General features: G+C 40.0%; 1 protein-coding gene across 1 annotated transcript in view; it reads right to left on the bottom strand.

Annotated features, from left to right (window-relative positions):
* CACNA1C (calcium channel, voltage-dependent, L type, alpha 1C subunit) overlaps positions 1–21,924 on the bottom strand; it is a 416,023-nt gene that overhangs the window by 181,608 nt on the left and 212,491 nt on the right. The window contains 2 exon segments of the mRNA XM_009879632.1: positions 12,006–12,145; positions 19,484–19,623. Of these exon segments, the coding sequence (XP_009877934.1) occupies positions 12,006–12,145; positions 19,484–19,623 (280 nt within the window).

The raw sequence follows: 21,924 nt of genomic DNA, 5'->3' as shown, positions 1-21,924 counted from the left end.
ACATATAATAAGCTGCCAAGAAGGAATCATAAGGCTCTCCTGCTGCAAACTGAACAGCTAAATTAAAGTCTTTACAGATATAAATAAATCCAAGTGGAATTTGGCCCCCTCCAAAGTAAAGATTTTAAGTGAAATAATGATCTCAACACTGGAATGTGAAAAGCAAAAGATGGGCTAAAGCTCGAATTTAAATTTTCATCCATATTGGGAGGGCAAGTCTTTCATTTGGTTTATACTAAACAGGCCTTTGTAAAGCCTGTGTGTATGGATACATGGACATACTGGTTTTCTTTCTGACCAAAACATCAACCTGATTAAAAGGAACTTTATCTTTTGGTAACTTCCAATACATTTTAAAAACCAATGTACAGCAACAACCTATGCGAAAACATCAATTGGAGAAATGTGCCGAACAACAGATATTGCAGAAGAAAAAAATCACTAAACCCAACAGACAATGCAAAACAAGACCGAAATGCCAGCCAGTCTCCTAGTTTAATGTGTTAACAGTAATATAAAAGAAAACAAACCAACAGATTATGCTTCTAAGATATATAGGTGTGTTCCAGTTCTCACACCAGCTGTGTACTACTGCCTTCAAAAAGAGGAGCCCTATGCAAGAATGGTATCTGATTGAAAGATGAGACACTTGAAGAAAATGTAGAGAGGAGGTTTTGTAATCTGACAATGAAATTGAATTTCTATAGATCTTTCCACTCCCAAAGAAAACAAAATTTAGTAAGCCTTATGCAGAAAGTGACAAAAATAGAATTTTTATAATTTCTTCTATTTCTTTTATTCTATGAGCTACTTTCTGTCAAAAGTGCTTCTGATGTAAAAATGTTGAGCAGCTTTAGCATTATTGACGTTGAAAAAAAGATTTTTTTGCAGAGGGCTAGCAGATGTTTTCTGAATTGTGATTGATGTGGCAGGGCAAACCAGGAGAAGATAATCTAAAACTGAAAAAATAAGAGGCATAGCTATTCAGACAACTCAGAAAAAATAGTTGCAACAAAGGGCAAAACACATATGGGATAGGTTATTGTTACATGTGTTAAACAGAAATTGGATTTGCCTCTGGGAAAAAGGGAGATTAAGAAAGATGTCTGATCTCCTTCCCTTTTCCCTGGCAGAAAGCAAACTTTGATAAAATGTTAAGAGACTGGGCAGGTTAGGTGGGCTGTAGTTTGCCTTTGGTCAATACTTCCCCATGATCAGAACAAAAAATTAATTGTTCCATCAGTGAACATCTTAAGCATAGAAAAGTTTGTTATTTATACCAGCCAATATTCCCGTGTTCTCAACTAGCACAGTAATATCAAGCAGATGTAACTCAAAAGGGCAGCAGCTGATTTTAGAGAAGCTAGATTAAAGAGAAGAGGGATGGTCTCCAATAGATTTATGAAGCCACTGAAATTTTTAAATATATTTCCTCAGATTTGCCTCCTCGCAATTCAGTGTGCTTTGGTTTTTTTCCTCCTATAGCACTTGCACAACATGCAATATTATTGCAAATTCAGATCACCACTAAAAAAATAATTTGGAGGCTAAACAGGAGACTTAAAATGTATTCACCGGTGGAGAAAACTATCAGACTGGTCTACTACTCTCTGTTTGGCTTATATTTTGATAATGCTTTGTGAAAATCACAACAATGACCACAGGCATCTAACAATGCTTTTGGAAGGCCAGGACAAACAGAATTAATTGAAATGATGCCAGAGTCACAGAGCGTCCATGTACTGCCTTGTGTCCTGGGCAAAACACTTTTCTACAAACTCTCTTGTGTCCCACTTCCATGACAAATGCTACCCAGCGTGCTAGTCACCTCTTCAAGAGAGGATGAGAAAGCTTCAGGCATGTTAGAAAGTCCCAACAGTCCAGTGACAAATCAATAGACATACTTTAGAGAAAATGAACAAAGAACTTCAAATCATTCCTTATAAGTTCTTAAATTAATAAGCAACACAAAATTTAGCCAATTGGAATCATACTATGAAATGACATTTGAAGTAAGCTTGGGACAACATTCAATGCAGTAAACGTCATCTAGGAGAGAACGTAAGAAGAAAACAGAGTAGATCATATCCCTACTATTTTGATCTGGAACAGTAATATCTTCCCTCACCCGTCACGGAGACAGCAACAGCCAGTAATTACAAATGAGCAACTGGGAACCCGACACACTCCTGCTGATACCAGTTAGCTACAATCTGTATGTATACTTCTGCTCCTTTATGGTCCAGACAAAAGCATAACTAAACAATGCAAACTGTTCTTTGGAGACAGCAGACGGCATTCTTAGATTTTCAGCTGCTTTAGGACAAGCATCTTGATGGCATGGGCTCTCTCTCTGAGAGCCATGCCCTATGCCCATTCTGAATGAGAACTTTGGGCATTACTTGAAGAATGAATAAAAGGTGCTAGAAAGAAAGTCTGATGCATCCACAGTGCTTCTGAAAAACGTCTTCCTAAGCTGAGCTAGGATTTTTTTACTATCTTCATGTCTGCTCTTTCATGTCGGTGTGGGCTTTATTTGCTTCATTTGGAAGGGACTGCCTACATCCTGATGTGGTCCCACATCATGGTATTGGGATTTTTTGTTTTGTTCTGTTGTGAAGACGTGTTGAATAATCATGCCAGCAGGCACAGTAATTGGTAGGATAAAGGCTGACACAGTTATTTGGTACATTCGTAGTTAGTGCTATTTTTAAAAGAGCTACATAGCCAAGATCAAATAATAAATATTTCCCTGTTTTCATTGGCATTCCTTAAATATGAGAGAAATCTTTATTACAACAAGAAGTCTGTGCCTCTGAGTAATCTTCTTTAATAAGACAACCCCCTTTTTGCCACGCTGAATTAACCTCCTCTGTCATAAATTACATCATTCTGCAGGTTGTACCGCTCGAGGAAACTTGCTTTAGGTCCTGATTGTGTAAGTCCTGCTCATGGGAATGATCTTTACCTATGGGAGATGCTACACTGGAATCAAATTACTCCCTTGAGTAACAATGACCTAAGTAAATCAAGGACTTGCAAGCATGTGTAGAGTTTTAAGTTAACTATGAAGAAATAAGCTTAATGAGGACATTTGGTTCAGACTGTTCTCTCCTTTTTTCTCCACTCCCTTCCCATCTGTAACGAAAGCAAAACAAATTGGCCACTTGAGATTAAAAACAGCTAGGCAATGACATGGGAAAGGTAGTGCAACTTGTCCTCACACGGTGCTGTATGTGCTGGAGAGATGGTACAGATGGTTGAGAAGTCTTGTTCAAGAATGAAGGAGAACGTAAGAAATCTGCTCGAGAGCACGTTTCCTACAGCTTTTAGAGCCCAAGAGAAAAATGAACTGGGCTCGCCAAAAGCTGACATTATTAAATGCAACAACAACAAAGTATAAGGCAAAATTCAGATTTGGAAGCTAAACTTTGCCCAAATGTATTTTCAGTAATTCCCTCTGTTGTCATTGACCTTTATCACATAGGTTTGGTGGCAGTAAACGACCAAGTATATTGTCTCCTCCAGCTTATTCTACTCTTTTGAACCTACACACAAAGCTTTCACTTTGGAAGCTTTGATCAGGCCACTTCTAACTCCTCACATTGATGGTAAGCCAGAATTCTCCACTGGTATGCTGTTTATACCATAACCTCACATGCAACAGGAGGGTAAATTTAATGCCCTAGCTCCACCAGTGAGTGTATAAATGCAAACCATGTGCAAAACAGATGACTGTCAACTATATTTTGCCAGAAGCATACACATTTTGAAAAGAAATTGTCTTCCTGACTGCCAATTAGTATTTGCTTAAAACTTAAGACTCAATAGGTGCTATTCAACATAGAGAAACGGGCAATGGCTCACATTTCTTTGCCATATTCCAAAAATGCATGGTTCTCAAAAGAGATGTCGCTTTGGATTTCTTGAATTCTCTGTTTATTACCTTAATTACATTATTTGCTCAAATATATAAAGTGGTGTTAATTTTCTTGGGCTGCGCAGAAAACAATGAGAAATTACAGTTGAAAATTTCAATTGTGCACTAAAAAATAAATCCCAAATGCAAGCCAAACAACTGCATTGGGTGTGTTTATTTCAACAGCTGCAAAATGGAATCATTGCAATAGATTGATCTGCGTTGTATCAGTGGCTGGGAAGGGCATGACGAGCCCAAACAGGAGGGCAATCACGGGCCAGACAGTCAGGTGCCGGGGATGGAGTAAGACGAATGCCGTCACTGCACACTGAGATACAGGAAGAACCAACAACACGTAGAGTTGCTCTAGGTCCTATCCTCACCCTCCAGTAAAGTGGGTTGGCACACCCAAATTGACACGATGCTACAAATGAGACTAGTGAATTTCCCCTGTGAGAGGGCATTAGAGGGTAGTTAAAAATCACCATTTCATCCTCTCTGCTTTATACAGTACAGACAGAATGTAAGGTTTCAGCAGCAGTGTGTCTGTGGCAGGAACAGGGCTCTCTGCATGGTGCTTGATCCTTATTTACTGGCCTAGCCTTCTCCACACACTGGGTAGAGTGGCTTTGAGGATCCTTCAATTACACCCGAGTTCAATTTGGTCTCTAGACAAATTCAACTTCACAAGGATTACACAAGAGTGAAAATGCTATGCCTGTTCCCCACTGGTTAGGCACACTACCTCCAAATCAGGCGTAGTTGAATACGAAGCCTTCAGTATAGTACTATTTTCTAGTTCACAACACTAAGAGGCCTTCTGATAGGCAACAAGCATCAAATCCCCATGTTTTATAAATCATTCGAGAGCAAATTCAGAGTCCTGGAATCAAACTTGAGATAGAGGATTTGCTTAGTCGTAAGTTAGGAGGACTACCATGGTGAGTCTGACCTTTCCCTCCTGTCTTAAACTTTTTAAATTACTCTATATTTTGCTGTAAAAGTTCCCTAATATTTTTCTTTCAGTGGGAGGGTACCTCTGAATTATGAGATCATAAAGACAGAATTCCTCTATGATTTGAAATTATTAGATTATATCATATTCCTTAAAAAAGGGGAGAAATAAAAGAAATATTGCCAGTCTTAGAATTAAGAACAATCTTCATTGGAAAATGTGGACTATAGCTTAAACACCTTGTAAGCATTTGAAAGCCTTTTCCTCTTACTTCTCCCCCAAAACTGACCATAGTTTCTGTACAATATACTTAGGCAGTGTCCCACACAGGAAAAACCTAAACAGAAAAAAATCCAGTCCTATGACCCCCGGCACTTCCTTGCTTCACCTACGTGCAACAATACGGCAAAATAACAACAAGCCTAACTGGATGACTTTGCCAATCCAGCATCTCTCAAATGGGCAAAAACTTTCCTCATGTGTTACTCTTCTCATAGAGCCCTCAGGGGCTTTTTTACTTCTCATCTTCATTGCTGTATGTGATGAATGTGGCATCATACAGACACATCTGAATGGCTCAGGTCTACCAGGACATTGCAAGAAAAGACAGGATAATTCCATACATACTACAAAGTCCAAAGAAACAATCTGATTAATGCCAGAGAGTTTGGGATAAAGATGGAAAAAGACTGTGCTAATGAGAAAACACTGCAATGTATAAGGAGTAGAGAACATTGACGGGACTGAGAAAGCATTTTAAATGTTAATAGAGAAGAACATGGCAGGGCAAATGAGGACTAATTGTACTGAGGCAGACCAAAATCTAAAAATGTCTAAATTTTTCATTCACCTTGTCTGAAGGTGCTCAGTTTTCACATGAACTTAGAGCAATCATGGACATCAACAGCAGCATCATTCCGAAAAATTAGTTGCTCTAGTTAGTTCTCTAAATACATGTAAAGGTAGGTAGTCATCTCTAGACATTCATGCATGAAAATTCTCTTGCTCTAGTTAGTTCTCTAAATACATGAAAAGGTAGTCATCTCTAAACATTCATGCATGAAAATTCTGGTCTTATTTCATTTTAACCAAAAAATACACTCAGCCAGTTACACGCTGTTGTTTCACTGACAGAAAGACATTGCAGTGTCACAAGGAGGGTCTGACTTCGGGTCTTTTGCTGGAACCCTCTCTTTTCCAGTTACATAATTGTTGCATCTCCAGTAGACCATATAATTACTGGTGTTAGAGACCTACCTACACCACCTTTGAGTAACTGTCTCCTGCTAGGAGACTCCAGTGAAGCTTGAACACATCACAGGTGTAGCTTTTTGTGGTTCTTTTAAAGAAAATAATTTAAAAAAAAAAGAAAAAAAAAAGAAAAAAACTGTTGTAGTGGAAGAGTCAAGTTTCTTTTCTAGCTTTGGCAAGGATACCATGGTCTTCTGCCCACATAAATGTGGGTGGTCAGCAGAGGATATCATTGAAAATACAAGTGTGGAGCACAACATCTACTCAAATTACATGGCTTTCAACTTATCTAGAAGAGCTTATAAATTAAGTTTGGCAAATATCAGATAGACAATAACTAGTGGCAGCAAAGTAAGTACATGAAGACAAAGTACAACGTAAAGAAGATAAACAGAATGTACGAGGTGGTATAATTGAGCAGCATGAATAAAAGTGATAGAAATGGAATTTAATAAGTTAAATGGGTGTGAGTTAGCACATGTAGGAGTAACTGACCGCCCCTTCCAATAGTCAGAAGTGATTTTCTTTTTTAATTGGATCATGCATCTTCATTGCCAAATTGGATACTTCTTTTTGCCCTCCTCAAGCACAAAATGTTTAAAACAAGTTTTAAAATATTTAATAACGTCAAATGGCGATAGAATAGTAATCAACAGAAACCTCCTGACACAAAAGGGTGATGATTCTGTCCCTAGAAAGCTTTGCAATGCTGTACTCCTGCAAAAGGTGATACTGGGTAACAATTTCCAAGACACTAAAGTGATTAAGTTTTGGTATATGTGCTGATTTTGCACTTGTCTACTTATGTCCGTCAAGCAAATTGTTTTCCGTCTCTCTCCTTTCTCAAACCAATGTATTGATCTTAATGCCACATTAAGATGGGTGCTCTAGTGTGCATGTGAAGTTTGTTTTGTTTTGTTTTTTTTAAAAGGAGACTGCTTTAATACAAGAGCAATAAAGTTATTTCGGCAACAAAATAAAGTATGCACTACAAGATTTATGTTAGCATGAAAGTAAAAGAACAGTTGAATAGTGAAGTCTAGGCTGTGTATCAATGATACAAAGTGCTTATGTCTAATTTTCAAAAGTGACTTACCACTGTATCTTCCATGTGCATTTGAAAATATTCAGCATTAATTTACAAGTTAATGCCACTGGGAGTGGATCATTTTTCCAGATGCAGTATGACTTTTAAAAGGTTAGAAATAATAAAAAAAAAGTTTGCTTAATTATCCCTTTTAAATTTTATTTTGTTCACAAAGCAACTGTCAGGACTGGGATGAGAACTGTGGGAAGTATCTAACCTACTGCTCTACCATGAACCTCACACAGTCACAACAAAAACTGTACTTCTCACTCCAAAAAAAGTTTTCAAGTGAGGAACTCAAACTACTTTTTTTCTTCCTTTTTTTTTTTTTTAAAAAAACAAACAAACCACAAAAATCACAAAGACCCTCAATCTATCCCTATTGCACTACTTGGAAATATGTAAATACTTAACACCAATTTTTGAAGGTCTAATGAGAACCCCAAAACATTAAATTCAGTGTCGTTGAAGGCTTCTCCCATGATGCTACAATTGGTTTTGTGACATAGGTAAAAAATGTCTGTCTCATTTTTTAAACAAAGTGTCTATCTCCTTCTTCATGACAAGTAGTCTTGTGAATGTCCATATAATCACAAAGAATAAAAGTATCATCTGTTCTCTTAGAGATTATGAAATATTTGTGTGCCCATGACTGACTGTACAGTCCATGTGAGAAAAGAAAGTAAATGCTAATGCCACCAGGATACTTGCTTAACACAAACCAGGGCTCTCCAGCCTAAAATTATGGAGACTGGTCTTTAAAAAAATACTCATTTAGCTGGAATCTCTAATGAAACAATATACTTGTGTCTGTGATATAATACATACTTTTCTTAAGGAAAGATGGAGTAAACACAGAATATTTGACTTGTATTGATTTCTCTGCCTCAGTGACTCCTCTGTTAAGATGAATATATGCTGTATTTTGGGCCAGATCTTCACTTGGCATTATTTGTTATACCATTACTGGCTTTTCCTTGCACCAGTTAAAGTGCTGGTCCACCAGCATGCTACATTTTTACTCAATCCCTCCTGTAAACATTTTAAATGTTTACATTTAAAGGTCTATAACCTGGAGAGATTGAGTTACGTATAAGGCCAAATCACCATAAAAATGAAACACGTCCAACAAAATATGTATTTTTTTTCCAATGGTAATATTACCGTATTCAAAAGTTGAAATATAAGAAAGGTGCAGAGAGAATAGTTGCAATTTTTCAGTTATAACATCTATTTTGTTCATGTTGTAGAACAAATCCAGTCATCCAGAAGTAGTCTTCAGAATTTTTTTAATTCGTGACCTCAAACCTATTGGTTTTAGGATGCACTAAAGTAATGTGGGAGTTGGGACGTTTCATCCCTAAGAAAGACTGTCAAGGTACCTTTGCTTATCTGCCTATAGGTGAACTAACTTTGCTTGCAGATGAATCACTTCCTGCACTGAACAGTCTCTGAATTCTTCGCTACACAGCTGAGGCTTTTTCTGGCAAGAGACGGGTAAGACCCAGGAACTAAGCATGCATGGGACTTGGAGAAAGGGATTCTCAGCTCTGAGGCTACTGTTCTCTATCCATCTATCTGAAGCTTTCAGATACCTGTGTTGACCCAGGTGTCTAGCAGCGGTAGCCAGTATAAGACATATACAATTAGAAGCCACTTCTGAAAGTGTTAAACCTAGAACTCTTACTTCAGTCTCTCCATCTGCAAAATGCAGACACTAGTAATTTACTTCAGAGTGCAATTCATATCTTTTTTCCCTCCTTCTAACCATACTTATGTGGAAACTCTCTATATTCTGAAACATTCATATCTTTTTTCCCTCCTTCTAACTCTCTATATTCTGAAATGGGTCTTTAAATCCTCAAACCTCAATACAAAATATGTCCCTCTTAAATTGGATTATTTCCTATGGATTGAGCCAGAGAGAAAAAAATCCAAGCAAACTCCCTTTGACTCCAAAAAAATGATTCCATGCTGCAAGCCAATCTCTCCACCTCAGATAACCTATTTCCCAACCCCAGTCCTGAGGAGTTTAAGGCTTGCATGCAAAAATTCAACATGTGCTTCAAAAATTTGGTTTATAAGAATCATTGTGCTTTACACTTCTTTTTTTTTTTTTTCCCCAAATAGTGGTAGTTAGACCTGGACCTCAAGCCAAGCAGCAGATGTTGGGCTTTCCATGAAGAAGGTGGCTGCCAATGACCCAGAGGATTCCCTCTTACTAATGAAATGCTGCTTCCATACACTTACAGAGTGAGAAGTGAGAAGAAACCCTAATGCATGTTACATTCATGTAATTTTAGGACAAACTCGTGTGGGTTGTCTCCTCACAGTGGAAAAATCTACTGCATTTTGGAAGGGGAAGGAAGCAAAAAGCATTTTTTACTGGATGGCAAAATACAGCAAGTGCAATGCTGGTAACTCACCACTGGTGCTTATAATGTCCCAGGGACAGAAGTTGAATGAGACCCAGAGATTTCACTTCTAAACCTCTGCACTAACTTATTATGTAATAACGTAATCCTGTAATGTACTATTTATGGTTGGCTTAGGCAATCTTATCTAAAAGGCCTCATGAGAGAAGTTACGCTCTAATACATATGGATGTGATAACATCTATCTAGGCTAATCAACAGGCATTTGTACAATTCAAAAATGCACAGTGAAGATTGAGGCTGTATTAGCTACAGACCTCGGCAGGCTTTCTAAAAGCTACACCAGCCCCAAAGAAGCCTGGTTCAATAAATATGTCCCTAGTCAGAACCATAAACACTAATAGCAGTCAAGGTCAGGTCAAGTTGATGATTTACCTTCTTCACACTGGACTGGCACTTCATTCTCTAGACCAAATTTTTGTTAGCTTGCACCAGGCTCTGTCCTGGTGCAAATTAAATGCTTCTCTTGATGAGAAAACCCACAAATGGACTATTAGATAGTCTACACTGTGATCAAGATCATATATGCATAGGGGTATGTCAGATTTGGCACTCTCAGCTTCCTCTAGTCCTCTACGAGCACTAGTCAAGAGACTTGAACAGTAGTAACAAAAGCCCTTAGTCTTGAGGAACATATGTTGTTCTCCAAAACAGCAATAACTACAACCACAATTAATCTCAGCCTATGTCAGAACAACTCTCAGAACACGTCCCAGCATAAGCGGCATCTGACCAAGAATGCTCCAGTTTGTAGACGTTTAAAGTCAAGTACCTTTCCCTTACCGTACAGTTGGAATCAACTAGAAACTGCCAAAAGACTTAGATCAGAGAAGGACTAGGAAAGAACAACAAAACCTTAGTCTATAGCCAGGAATTAAGTGGGTGCCAATGCAGACTGAAGACCACAGACAGAATACGCTTCAGGAGGCAAATCTGGGCAAAAGCAGAGCTGTGTTCTGAATGGACTGAAGGTATTGCATGGTACACAATTGCCTGCCTGAATCAACCCACTGCAGCAATCCCTAATAGAGGTGGCATGAATAATGGATGTTAGTTCTGTATCAGAGGAAAGGTCCTTAGCTGCCTAACAGATAGCATCTGCTTTTCAATATTTTCTACTGACCCACTGATACCCAAAATAGCCCCAAGTTGGGCACAAGCTGAGGCCTTGCAGATAGGTTACCAAGTGTGGCTTTTTGTGAGACCAAATAGTAGCGCTGTCAATTGTCTCAGTACTTTTTCTTTGGTCAGTGCTTCAGCTCCTCCCACAAACATTCTCGCCCTTCATTGAAAAGGTTTCTACCCTTTATGGTTGTGGAGAAAAGCCTGCAAATATGGCTCTAATATAACCTAGTGGGTCAGAAAACAAGCCAAAGAAAAAGAACCTCACACTTCTATTTTCCTAACAAATAAATCATGATTTTTAAGCTGATCTCACAGAGTTTATGGCAACTTGACTCAAGGTTCTTGAATGACTAAGGTTAGAAGTACTTTAGGATATCAAACTTGCAAGCTCCCCAAATAAAAATAAACAAAGGTCTCTCCACAGCTATTTTGGAGAAGATTAACTCCTTTCCTGCTAACTAAATTTCTCATTGCTATAAACATGGAAAGCAATGACAGCTTTCAACTAACCCTCCCTCCAAAAGGCCAACAGGTTCCATCTATAACAAACGCTCAAGCCAAGTGATATAATCCTCCCACGCTGTGATGTCCGTATTCCACCTCCACAATAGAATTACCAAACTTCCAGTTACTCATACTTTCATTGTAAATAAGAAAATGGATGTTAGACTATCAAAAGCTGCTTGAAGACTTTCTCAGAGGCATTACAAATAATTTAAGCAAATAAGACTAACAGAGAACATGACTGTGCCATTGCCCTATGTCCTGTTGGTTCTAAATTGTTCCCAGCACTCTTGGTCAGAACATCACATGCAAAGAAGAAAATGTAATTTTAATGAAAAAGCTCCTCTCCCTCCAAAATCAACACAAATGACAATACAGCATTTCCATCAAGGTTAAGTATTTACAACACCACCAATTCACTGTGACTTCACAATTATTTAAAGGGTCTTTTGCTTGAAATAACGAAAATCTTGGATCTCCCACTTTCATTATTTGCAAAGGTTGCACAGTCAGATTGACGTACCACGAAACTTCCATTCACCTTCAGCTTTGATCATCCTTTGATAATATCACATTTATCATGAATCTATATTAATATGAAAAAAAGACCTCCTCTGCATGCCAAAAATAATCTGCATCACGCTTCATCTTTGAAATAGTTACACAAATTACTCCTGCCCCATATCACACCACAGACATACATAAAAGAAAAACAATGACGTTACTTACTAGGAACTCCAGACACCAGCCGTAACGGCCGTAATACTCGGAAAGCCCTCAGTGCTTTAACATCGAATCCGGCACCTTTTCCTCCTATTGAATTCCCCCCATCTGCTTTGGTTGCTTGTTCTAAAATTGCACTAAAAAGCCTGCAAAAAGAAAGAGGAAACAATCTGTAGGCAGACAGTAAAGCTTGGGCTAAACAGGAACAGAGATCATCATCATCATATCACCCAAGCTATCTCACAGACCTGTGAAGAGTGTCACACATCTCAGTCGACAGTCCCATATGGTGGAGGAGAGACAGACTCTTCCCATATGCAATAGCCTAACGGTGATGTCTATACCATTTGCAAAACACTTCTTTCTGGAGCAGACATAAACATGACGTGCTCCTGCATCAGCCTAATGGCTCCTTGCAGCCAGCTGTGGACTACCCCAGGGACCAGCCTTCCTCGTGGCACGTGGAGGTGCGCTCCCTGTCCTGTGTGCTGGGGCGTGCTGGGTGCTTCGAAACGGTCATTCTGGCGATGCCTCGTGCTGGATTTAAAGGGTCACCAACAGCAGAGCACATGAGTCAGACCCTGAAGGCAGTCTCCAGGTTGTCCTTACCAGACAGTCTGGACAGGCACAGTGAGAGTCAAGCGGAAAGGTAAGAAAGCACAAATTTCAGGTTTTGCTCTTTCTGCTGCCAATACTTTGCTATCTTTATTAACCAACAATCCACCTTGGGGAAAAAAATCATCATCCATAATTAATCCAGTCATTAATTATCTGTCACCCATTTTACAAGGAATTAAGATTCACCAAGGTTACTGCAGGTAGAACTTGGTGTAGAACACCGGGATCCTTCAAGGTGCCAATTTTTAGATAGGGGAGTATGTTCAGATTATGTGCTTGTGTATCCATTTGTAAATCACCTGCTGCATTGGCTAGGGAAAGCACAAAACCGTGGGAGTCTTATTATTAGAATGTTTTATTATACCAGTCTTAATATTTTATCTTGGCTAGTAGGAGTAGCTGCTTTAAGGAGAAGACATCTCACTCAGAATGCATTTGAAAAGGCAGAGCAAGGCAGAAAAGACAATGTTCTGTGAAGGAGCTGAAGGCTCACCCTATGTGTTAATAAGAACTTGATTTAATAAATTAGCTTTCAGGAAGCAGCTTCCATTTTTCTGGTAAAACATTAGTACCTTTGGGGGAGGATGGATTCTCATGAATTTGCTAATGACAATGCTTTCAGCCTTGAAGTCATCAGCTTGAACCCAGCCAAATTCAGTAGAGGTTAAAAGTTGTTCCAGTCTAAATGGATGTTTGGCACTCAGTAGAAAAAGCTCACCTCTGAGTGGCAGAGACCCCTTGGCCTGTAGTGTGCCATGGAGGCACCAGAGGTAACTTTAAAGAAGCTGCCTGGGATGTCAGAAACAGCCTAGTTGGAGTGGCCTGGATTCAGCACTGTCTGATTTCTCTTTCAGACTTTGCGGTCTGCAGTGCCTCTGTCAGGATCTCATCTATACACCCTGACTGGCATATTCCACAGAGAGCCCCCAAACCGCATATCAAGCGGAGACTGAGCTGCCTGATTGCTTTACAAGGAGCTCCAATCCCGGCAGTCTGCTGTTAAAACTTACTGATAGGGCCATAAACATAGGGAGCTTGCCCTGGATAGAAAAAGGAGGATTCATTTACTGAAGCGCGTTTCCCCAGCACTAAATCCACACAAAAATGTGGATTAGGGGAGTGCAAATGCGAAATTAGTTTCTTAAGCAGGTTGTTTTTTTTGTTTTTTTTTTTTTTTTAAGAAATCATAAAAAGAGTCTTATAAAACTTGTCAACTGTGACTGAGGAACTCCTAACTGGATCTATTCAAAGCCTCAACTTCAAGCACTGCAGAAAGATTTAACAACTAGGTAACAAGCGTGGGAAAAACTGTGTGTGGGGAGGTTGGATGCTGAGTTTGTAGGTGTTGCAGACTGAGAAGCAGGATGCAGAGAAGACAAAAACAGAGCCTATGAGAAATACTGCGTTGACGACATATCACAGAGAGATAAACAAGGGCTGATGAAAAGAACATGAATTATTGGAATGTGTGTATTTCTTGAGCTGTGTACACAAATTATACAGTTGCAATTTTCTGCTGGTCTTCATAATAGAAACACTCTAGGTCAAATTTGGGCTAATGTATTTTCAGTAAGCTAGTGATTAAGCTCTAGAAACGTGCTCTATTTCTTATTCAAACGTTTCTATCTTCCTAGTCAACAGAATTCCCATACTAGATGATGAGTGACATACCTATACAACAGTCCCAGTCTCCTGGGATCCTCTGGAGGAAAAAGAATTCACTGCAAAAGGTTTCTTATGCTGTTTTTCAGCTCTCTTGCAATGCTGAAGACAAGAAATCTCAAGGAACTCTGAGTCAGCATTCATGCAAAACTGAGGGTCCGTTCTGGTCCCCATTTTCACTGGCCCCATGTTTTACCAAAAAGCAGCTTTTGGCAGCTGGCACCAAGGGCCTTTCTCCTGCCACTCATGCAATGAGCAAACCATGGGCTGCTCTAGAATTCTGCATTCTCAGAAAAGCTATACATGCCCTGCATTAATTCAGGAAGGGCAGAAATCACCATCAGTAAGCCAGTTCACTCCACTGGAGCTAGAACCTGCCTGCCCAGACTAATGCAGCTCCACTGCAGGCCAGTTGGCCCTGTTTGTGTGCTGCGGCGTTGACGTGCTAAACGTGCTGTCTTAAGGTACCTGCAGTCATCTGCCTACTGTACTTCAGGAATAATTTGCATGCTGCTCCTCTTTTTAAAACCTACATTTAAACTTGAATTGCATTACTCCTGCTAATCCTGCTTTAACGCATTTACTCCATGCTTAATATCTCCCCCTGTACTAATCCTGCTTTTTACTAATGCAATACAACTTTTTATTTCTCTCATTTATTTCTCTCTCCCTCCCTTTTGTATTGGAGTCTAGACTGTGTCCAGTCTGGCCTACTGAATCTCTACTCCACTCTTCAAATTTATAGTACATCTTGCCAATCCTACTTCACTGTCCCTACCACCTCCTGAGTTAGGGCACGGGCAGACATCTATGACTCAGAGGCTACAACTACCACATGCTTTTTTAGCCGTAACTTGTTATGACCCAGAGGGAAGGAAAAAAAATAAAATAATAAAATGTCCTGTTCAGAAATAGCACCAATAATAAGACACAGAAAAAAGGTGAGGCTTCTGGCAGCCCCTCCCCGTTATCCTCTATTAGGAAAAAAACCCATAACCCATATACAATTTGTAGTTTCTATGAGCTCTTTAGACTCTTTCTAGTTTTTCAGCTAATTGTTTTCCAATCCTAAGAAATGGATAAATGTTACCTAGTTTCACTTGCGACTTGACTACACCTAAACTAAATTCATTTGACACACAGGAACTGCAGGGCAGAAAATACATTTTTTCCACACATGTGCATGTATGGACACATTCCACTTCTTTTTTTCTTTTTCTTTTTTTCTTTTTTTCTTTCCACATTTACATGAGGCATGAATCTAGCCTCACTGTTTTTCTTTCTTGTATTTTTCTGTTTCCCTTTTGACAGCTGAAATATCAAAAAGGTTTTCGCCGTGCTAGATGACCCCAACAGCAGCATGATAAGGCTGTAACCCGCTCTACAGCTCTTCATCTCTTCCTCTGTGGGGAGGGCACACTGATTTTTATAGTATAAAAAAAGAACTTGTCAAGGGCCTCCAGAATATAAAGAGAAAAAAAGAGGGCTTGGTATTTCTAAGGCCCAAAATCAGCAGAAAAACACAGCTGAAAGAATCCTCATAGGTATAAAGAAATAGTAAAGTACAATGAATTTTTTCAGTGTTTTACAGTTCACCTGTAATTTGTGAGAGTGAAAGTGTTTGGGTCTGCCCTTTAGAAACTCCCCACAGGTCTTCAGAAAGACGTATAGTATCACCACATTTTCCAGTCTGCTCTGAATTTCGTATGCTTTCCAAATACCTTCACTGCTTACCTTCCCAAGTAAGACTCCCTTTAAAATTATGACACCTTTTTTTTTCTGGCAGAACCTATGGGCCCTTGGAGAATGACTGTGCTTGGCAGACAAACCACAGCACTGCCAGGAAAGACAGATATTCTTCCAGTACAACATTGTCAAGTTAGTCTTCTCTCAAGAGAAATTTCCTCCAAAGGCCTAATATTAAAGGACATCACCGTTATATCTGAAAGTTTTAATGTTTTCCAAAAGAGGAACAGTAAAACTGAAGGAAGCAGGATACAATTTGACTAATCGTTAGTGTTTGTGGGTTGTGCCTCATTAGGCAGCTTAGGGGTGTGATCTCTACTCTTAACTAATAATGTTCTTATCCACAGAGCCTCTGATTGATACCCCCACACAGACATTTTTCTTCAAAGCAGCATTTAATGGTGCTGCTATAGCAGGGTCATAGGCTATTTAAAGATAAGCTAGAATCAAGCTTTAAAAGACTTAGCTGATAAATAAGCAGATCTCCCACACTGCAAGAATGATAAGCTGTTACAAGCCTACAGGTCTAAAGTGCATCCTTTATCCAGAAAACGTAGCAGTTGTGTTCAGTGCTCCCCTCCGCTGCTGCTGCATATTCCTGTGGCCTTGTTAGAACCACCGACTCTAAGATCCCTTTGGATACCAGGGGACCTATCTTCAGAAGGCAAGGGAAAGTATACAGGCACATTTCTATATATATATATATTTTTTTTTTAATAAAACTGAGACTTGCCTCTAGAATTTATGCTTGGTCCTACACGTATTCCTTTTCCTCTTTCTCTATCGACTTGTATGGCTTAAACATAAATGAAGCCAGTTGTGCTTTATTATCTCTTCAAGATATATGTGGTAAGCAGTGTATACTAGGTGGATTTAGAGACAAACAGAGGATCTAAAACCTGTCTTTTTTTGCTCCTTTAACTTCCAACAGTACTTAAAGAAATCTGTCCCACCTAGTCTTTCTATTTTTTGTAGGAAGGACAATCATCATTGAAAATGAAGACGACTCTTAAGACAGAACAAGCACGAATGGCAATTATCAGAGTCGGTTTGGGACTTGATGCTTCCGGTATGAGTCCCACACCACCCTTTGCCCCACATGCCAAATAAATCCCTGTGCCCAGTGCTACAGCTGTGTCCAAATTATTCAGCTTTTGCCAATAGCTCCATCAATAGGTAGAAAAAGGCATCCCAAGGAAATGTTACCAGCACTTGCTTTCTTCCTCCTCTCTCTCGCTTTAATATTTATTTTAAACATTTTCCATGGGACTTCCTCCCTGGCAAAATATTCAAATACGCTGAAATTTAAACATAATGTCATTGAGGGGTTTCAGACAGCCCCTAGGAAAAGACGACAGGGCAGAACAGGAACAGATGGTATCAGCACGTAGATTTTGCAAAGGGGTTGTGGAGAGAAAAAGCAGTGCACCAGCCTAGGCTGTGGTACTCTGCGAGTGAGTTTAAACAGATAAACATCAAAGGAACCCATCTGGCCTTGAAGTGGAATCTGTCACTTGAGATTGTTACTATTTAACAGAAACCTTGGGGTCTTGGCCATGTTTATTATACTCCTGTAATCCCTCCCTGGTTACATTTTTTGTTCCCCATCTAGTGACTGAGAGCTGCTGGAGGCAAGAACAGATAGAAGAGCTGAGCTGCAGCTTCTGTCATTGGCAAGGGAATTAATTTCAGTCTGAATATCATCTTGCTGATTAACTGCCCTAGTAGGAAAATTGAAAAGGACTGTACTTGAACTAGATATAATGCTACCCTGTGATTTCCAGAGCCCCGCTCTTTCACATTCCCATGGAAGAAGAGGAGGTAATGTGTCCCTCTCTTTAAAAAGTCTCTTTCTCATAGAAATGAAAAGGGAATAATCACATTCACAAGACTCTTGTTCTCCAATCTTTCTTCTACTTAAGCAGCAATTCCCAAGCAGGTCAGATATCTGAGGGCATTCAAAGGCAGAACCAGCTATGGAATTGGACATCAATGCCAGGGGAGGGGTTGGGGATTTTCCAATTTCCAATTACTAATTTGCTGTGGGATCCTCTGGTTGAAGGTAGGAGTGAAGGAGAAAAATGATTGGGCGCTGCCATAAGAAGAAGCGTTACGCGCACGTGGAGGCACAGAGGTCTTGCAACTAAGAATAGGTTCCAGTTTGTCCTCTCCCACCCCCTCACTGGGAATTCTCCTTCCACCCACTTTTCCCCACGATAACAGAAAGCGGCAGGGATTGGGTAGTACACAGCAGTTTGCTGTCATAATTATTTGGGGCCACCACAAAAATGGTCAAGAAGCTAGATAGACTTCGGTTTGGGACGGAAATTATGAGGGGGTTTTGATGACAGAGTTTCCCTTTTGACATTTCCCCTAGAAGCTGATGCAGGGTTTCCTTGGTAAAGAGGTAAAAAGACTGCAAATTTTTGTGGGCGATGAAACTCTTAAACAATGGAGTGGTGGGAGGATGGGACAAATTACTCAGGCAAAGAAATACTTCTTCTCTGTCTTCAGGGGTAGTTTATACTTCACCTCTTCCCTTCAACAACCACAATTCAAACCCTTTGCTTATCTCCTACCCTTCAGTAGAAAAAGCAGGTGTTTTATTTTGCTTTTATTCGAATAAATTAAATGCCAAGCTTGAAAAACATGGAAAGGGATAAGGGGATTAGAAAGGTTGTAGCTCAAAATGGCAATTTTATCTACAATAGTAAAATCAGTCTTTAAAAAGGTTAAATCATTAAAAGGGTCAAAATAAAAAGTGTTGAAATCATCAGCAAAACACTGCAATTGAACTAAAGAACTTATTTTTAAGTATGAAAACCTGGGATTTAAATTTTGTATCCACCCTTGAGAATGAGAAAAGTCAGTAAAAGTTTACAAGATGGCAGAATTTATTTGTCATCCAACTCTAATCTCACTTAAAGGATATTCTTTTTTAATATTCATACACATTTACAAACAAAAGGTTTTTCTTCCAGTTAAGCGTTTGACTTTGTCCAACAACCTTGCACCGCTTCCTCTTTTTATTCCTGTTCCGAAGGAGCAGTTTAATTTCTGTGTCTTGCAAACCATTAGAAGCCTTAGCCATAAAAGGCTAAGCAGCAAGGGATACCACACAGAAAATGTATGTCAACTGATTGTCAGCCCTTAATACTTACCTCCAGTTAAATCATTGCTACACACTGAAATTAGCATGAATCAAGTCATACCTGCAGAAGACCAGTGAGTTACCTGTATTTTTAGGTTACACAGTAAAACTTGGTAAAACACGTGGAGGCCTGTAGGGCAGCTAACGCAGGAGGGACAAATGGTGGTTGTAGGAGGAACATGATAGACAGCAACCACTAACATCACCCATTCGTAATGTGCCAAGGATTCACCCACCCTCAGGCTCCCAAAGGTTGCCAGTGTCCCCATGTGTGCAGTGCATTTAAAGAGAAAATGTTGGTACTCACCCTACTACCACAATTATAAAATCTAGTAAATTCCAGCCATTGCGGAGGTAAGCGTTGGGGTGAAAGAGAAGTCCATATGCTATTACTTTTAAAAATGCTTCCACTGTAAAAATTATGAGAAAGAGATATTCCACTCGTTCCTGGGGAAGATAAGAGAACAAAAGAGACAATGGTTAGCGTGAGTGACAAACCATGGATAAGGGTGTTTTCTTCCATCACAGTCCACCCATGCAGCCTCCAACTCACTGACTCGCCACTTGGGTACATCTGACACGTGTGACTTGTCAGAGGGCTTTTCTCCTCACACTTGCATAGTCTGCAGCCAGTCTGACAGGACAGTGGCAGTGTTTTGGTTAGGCTCTGAAATTTGCTGCTTTTGCCTTGGCAGGGACTGACCACTGCAGAGGCCTGTGCAAAGGAGGAGGGGAGAGGGTCAACGGTCATGTTCTAGCACTTGGCTTTCTACAGCGTATGTCGCCAAATATTGTCAGCCATCAGAAATGAACTGCATCCAGTCCTTTTCTACCTCAGGAGAGGAAACGTTGCTGGATGCAACACTGTGAAGAGACGGGGAGAAATAAAGAGAGGGGCCCACCCGAGACTGCTGCATGTGTCACACTGTGCCTTCTTTGGGATTCCCTTTTCTGTTGCTGGGGAATAGGTAGGCTGAATATTGGTGATAAATGATTTACAGATCAGGCTGACTAATGCTAGAGGCTTTTAGTCATTCCAGCAGAAATGTACGTGTCCCTGTCAAATGCAGGCTGCAATTAAGCACATCCAAACAAAGTCACTCTCAGTGACAGTACAGCCTGATTCAGGACAAGCAAGCAGGCTTTTGGAGTCAGTACACAGGCTCACTGTCTCTCATCTCCGGGGTTTTTAGCCCTAGGGTGGGATAGGAATAGCAGTATTGCAGAAACGGTAAGGTCCTCCACCTAAGTAGGAGGGAAACTGCAGCATTAGGTAATCACTACAAAAGCGCTGCGTGGCAAGCTGAGGGGAAAAAGTACGTGCAAACTAGATGACAGCAAAAGGAGACTAGGTCCCTGCAAGGTTAAACTATAAAATAAGTTATTAAAAGTTCACACTAAAGGAATAAAAAGCTGAGATAAAAAGAAATGAAAACAGCCTAGGCATTTTGTCATATCTTAGAGGGTACCCAGCAAGACAATTAGGTGAGTCACTACTTTATTTTTCTTTTCAGCCCCAAACTGCAATTGCCCTGCTCCTCTGTCCAGCTGTACGCATGTATGACACTTTCATATGATACAGCAATATCAAATGCTCAGGATTACAAAAAAAAAATCATTTCATCATTTGATTCAGCTGCCTATTTGAACCTCTTCCATTCAGCTCCAGGTAATTAACAACAACTCACTAGAAACCTGTTGATCAAAACCGGCAATTTCCAGCTCATCTTCATGGTTACATTAACATGTTATTTTACACAGACGAGAAATTCTCTCTCACAGTAACAGGCACATATTTGTGCTTCAAAATACTGCAGTTTTCCCTCAGACAATGCTTTCACAATGCCTGCAGTATTACTCCCAAGTGCTTAGTATGGAGAATACCCTAAAAAGAAAAAGTATAATTCTGTAGTCATCTGATCCAGCCGTAAAGCTTTTGAACGTGAATTCAGCATAGAATTTGGCCATCATTGTCCCAGATAGACACAGGTCAGCACACTTAGCATTTTCCTCCCCTTAAACTCAGAGAAAGAAACACCAGCACACAATACTACTGACTTCTATGTCCCTAGCTCTACAACTAGTAAGTGTATTATTCTATTTAGCACAGGAATTTGCATGTAAAGTGCTAACAACCAGGAGTCCAGCCATGGGCTTGGCCACAGAAAAGAGCTCCATAAAGGCTTTCACACTCCTAGAAGTGACTAACCTGGGCAGCCCTTCTCCTTCCACTGCTGATGACAACTGGACGGGTACTAATTGATGTACAAATCACAGACAAACAGACCCAAACAATCAAGCTCTGTGCTCACATTTGTAAAGTAAGACAAGTTGTCAGGGAACTTCTTAAAAAAAAAAAAAACACCCCAAAAGAGAACACCACCAAAGGATTGTGTTATGGGAAGACTATGCAGCGTCTTTGGGATTGCCCAGCACCTTTGTGTTGCCACACACCTCAATCAGTACGGTGCAAGGCCAGATGCCATCCCGCGCAGAAAGCCCGTGGTAGCTCTGCCTGGGAGACAATGCCCTACCTTTGCAAGGACAAGGTAAAACCTGTGTAAAGGCTGGAGGGGGACAGAAATGGGCTCTGCAGGGGAAGAACTTGCCCTGAACAGGGGATGGGAGGAAGGAGTTGTTGTGCCTGGGATGGATGTGGCTTCACTAGGAACGAATGAACGTTTTTTAGGATGGAAAAAATTTGCATCTCTTGCCACAACCCAGCCCATTAACGGGTGTCACTCCCTG

The sequence above is a fragment of the Charadrius vociferus genome, unplaced genomic scaffold (assembly GCF_000708025.1).
Source record: "Charadrius vociferus isolate BGI_N301 unplaced genomic scaffold, ASM70802v2 scaffold90, whole genome shotgun sequence".
NCBI lineage: Eukaryota > Metazoa > Chordata > Aves > Charadriiformes > Charadriidae > Charadrius > Charadrius vociferus.
Note: the sequence above shows the minus strand (reverse complement) of the source record. Positions and strands in the feature narration are given on the sequence as shown.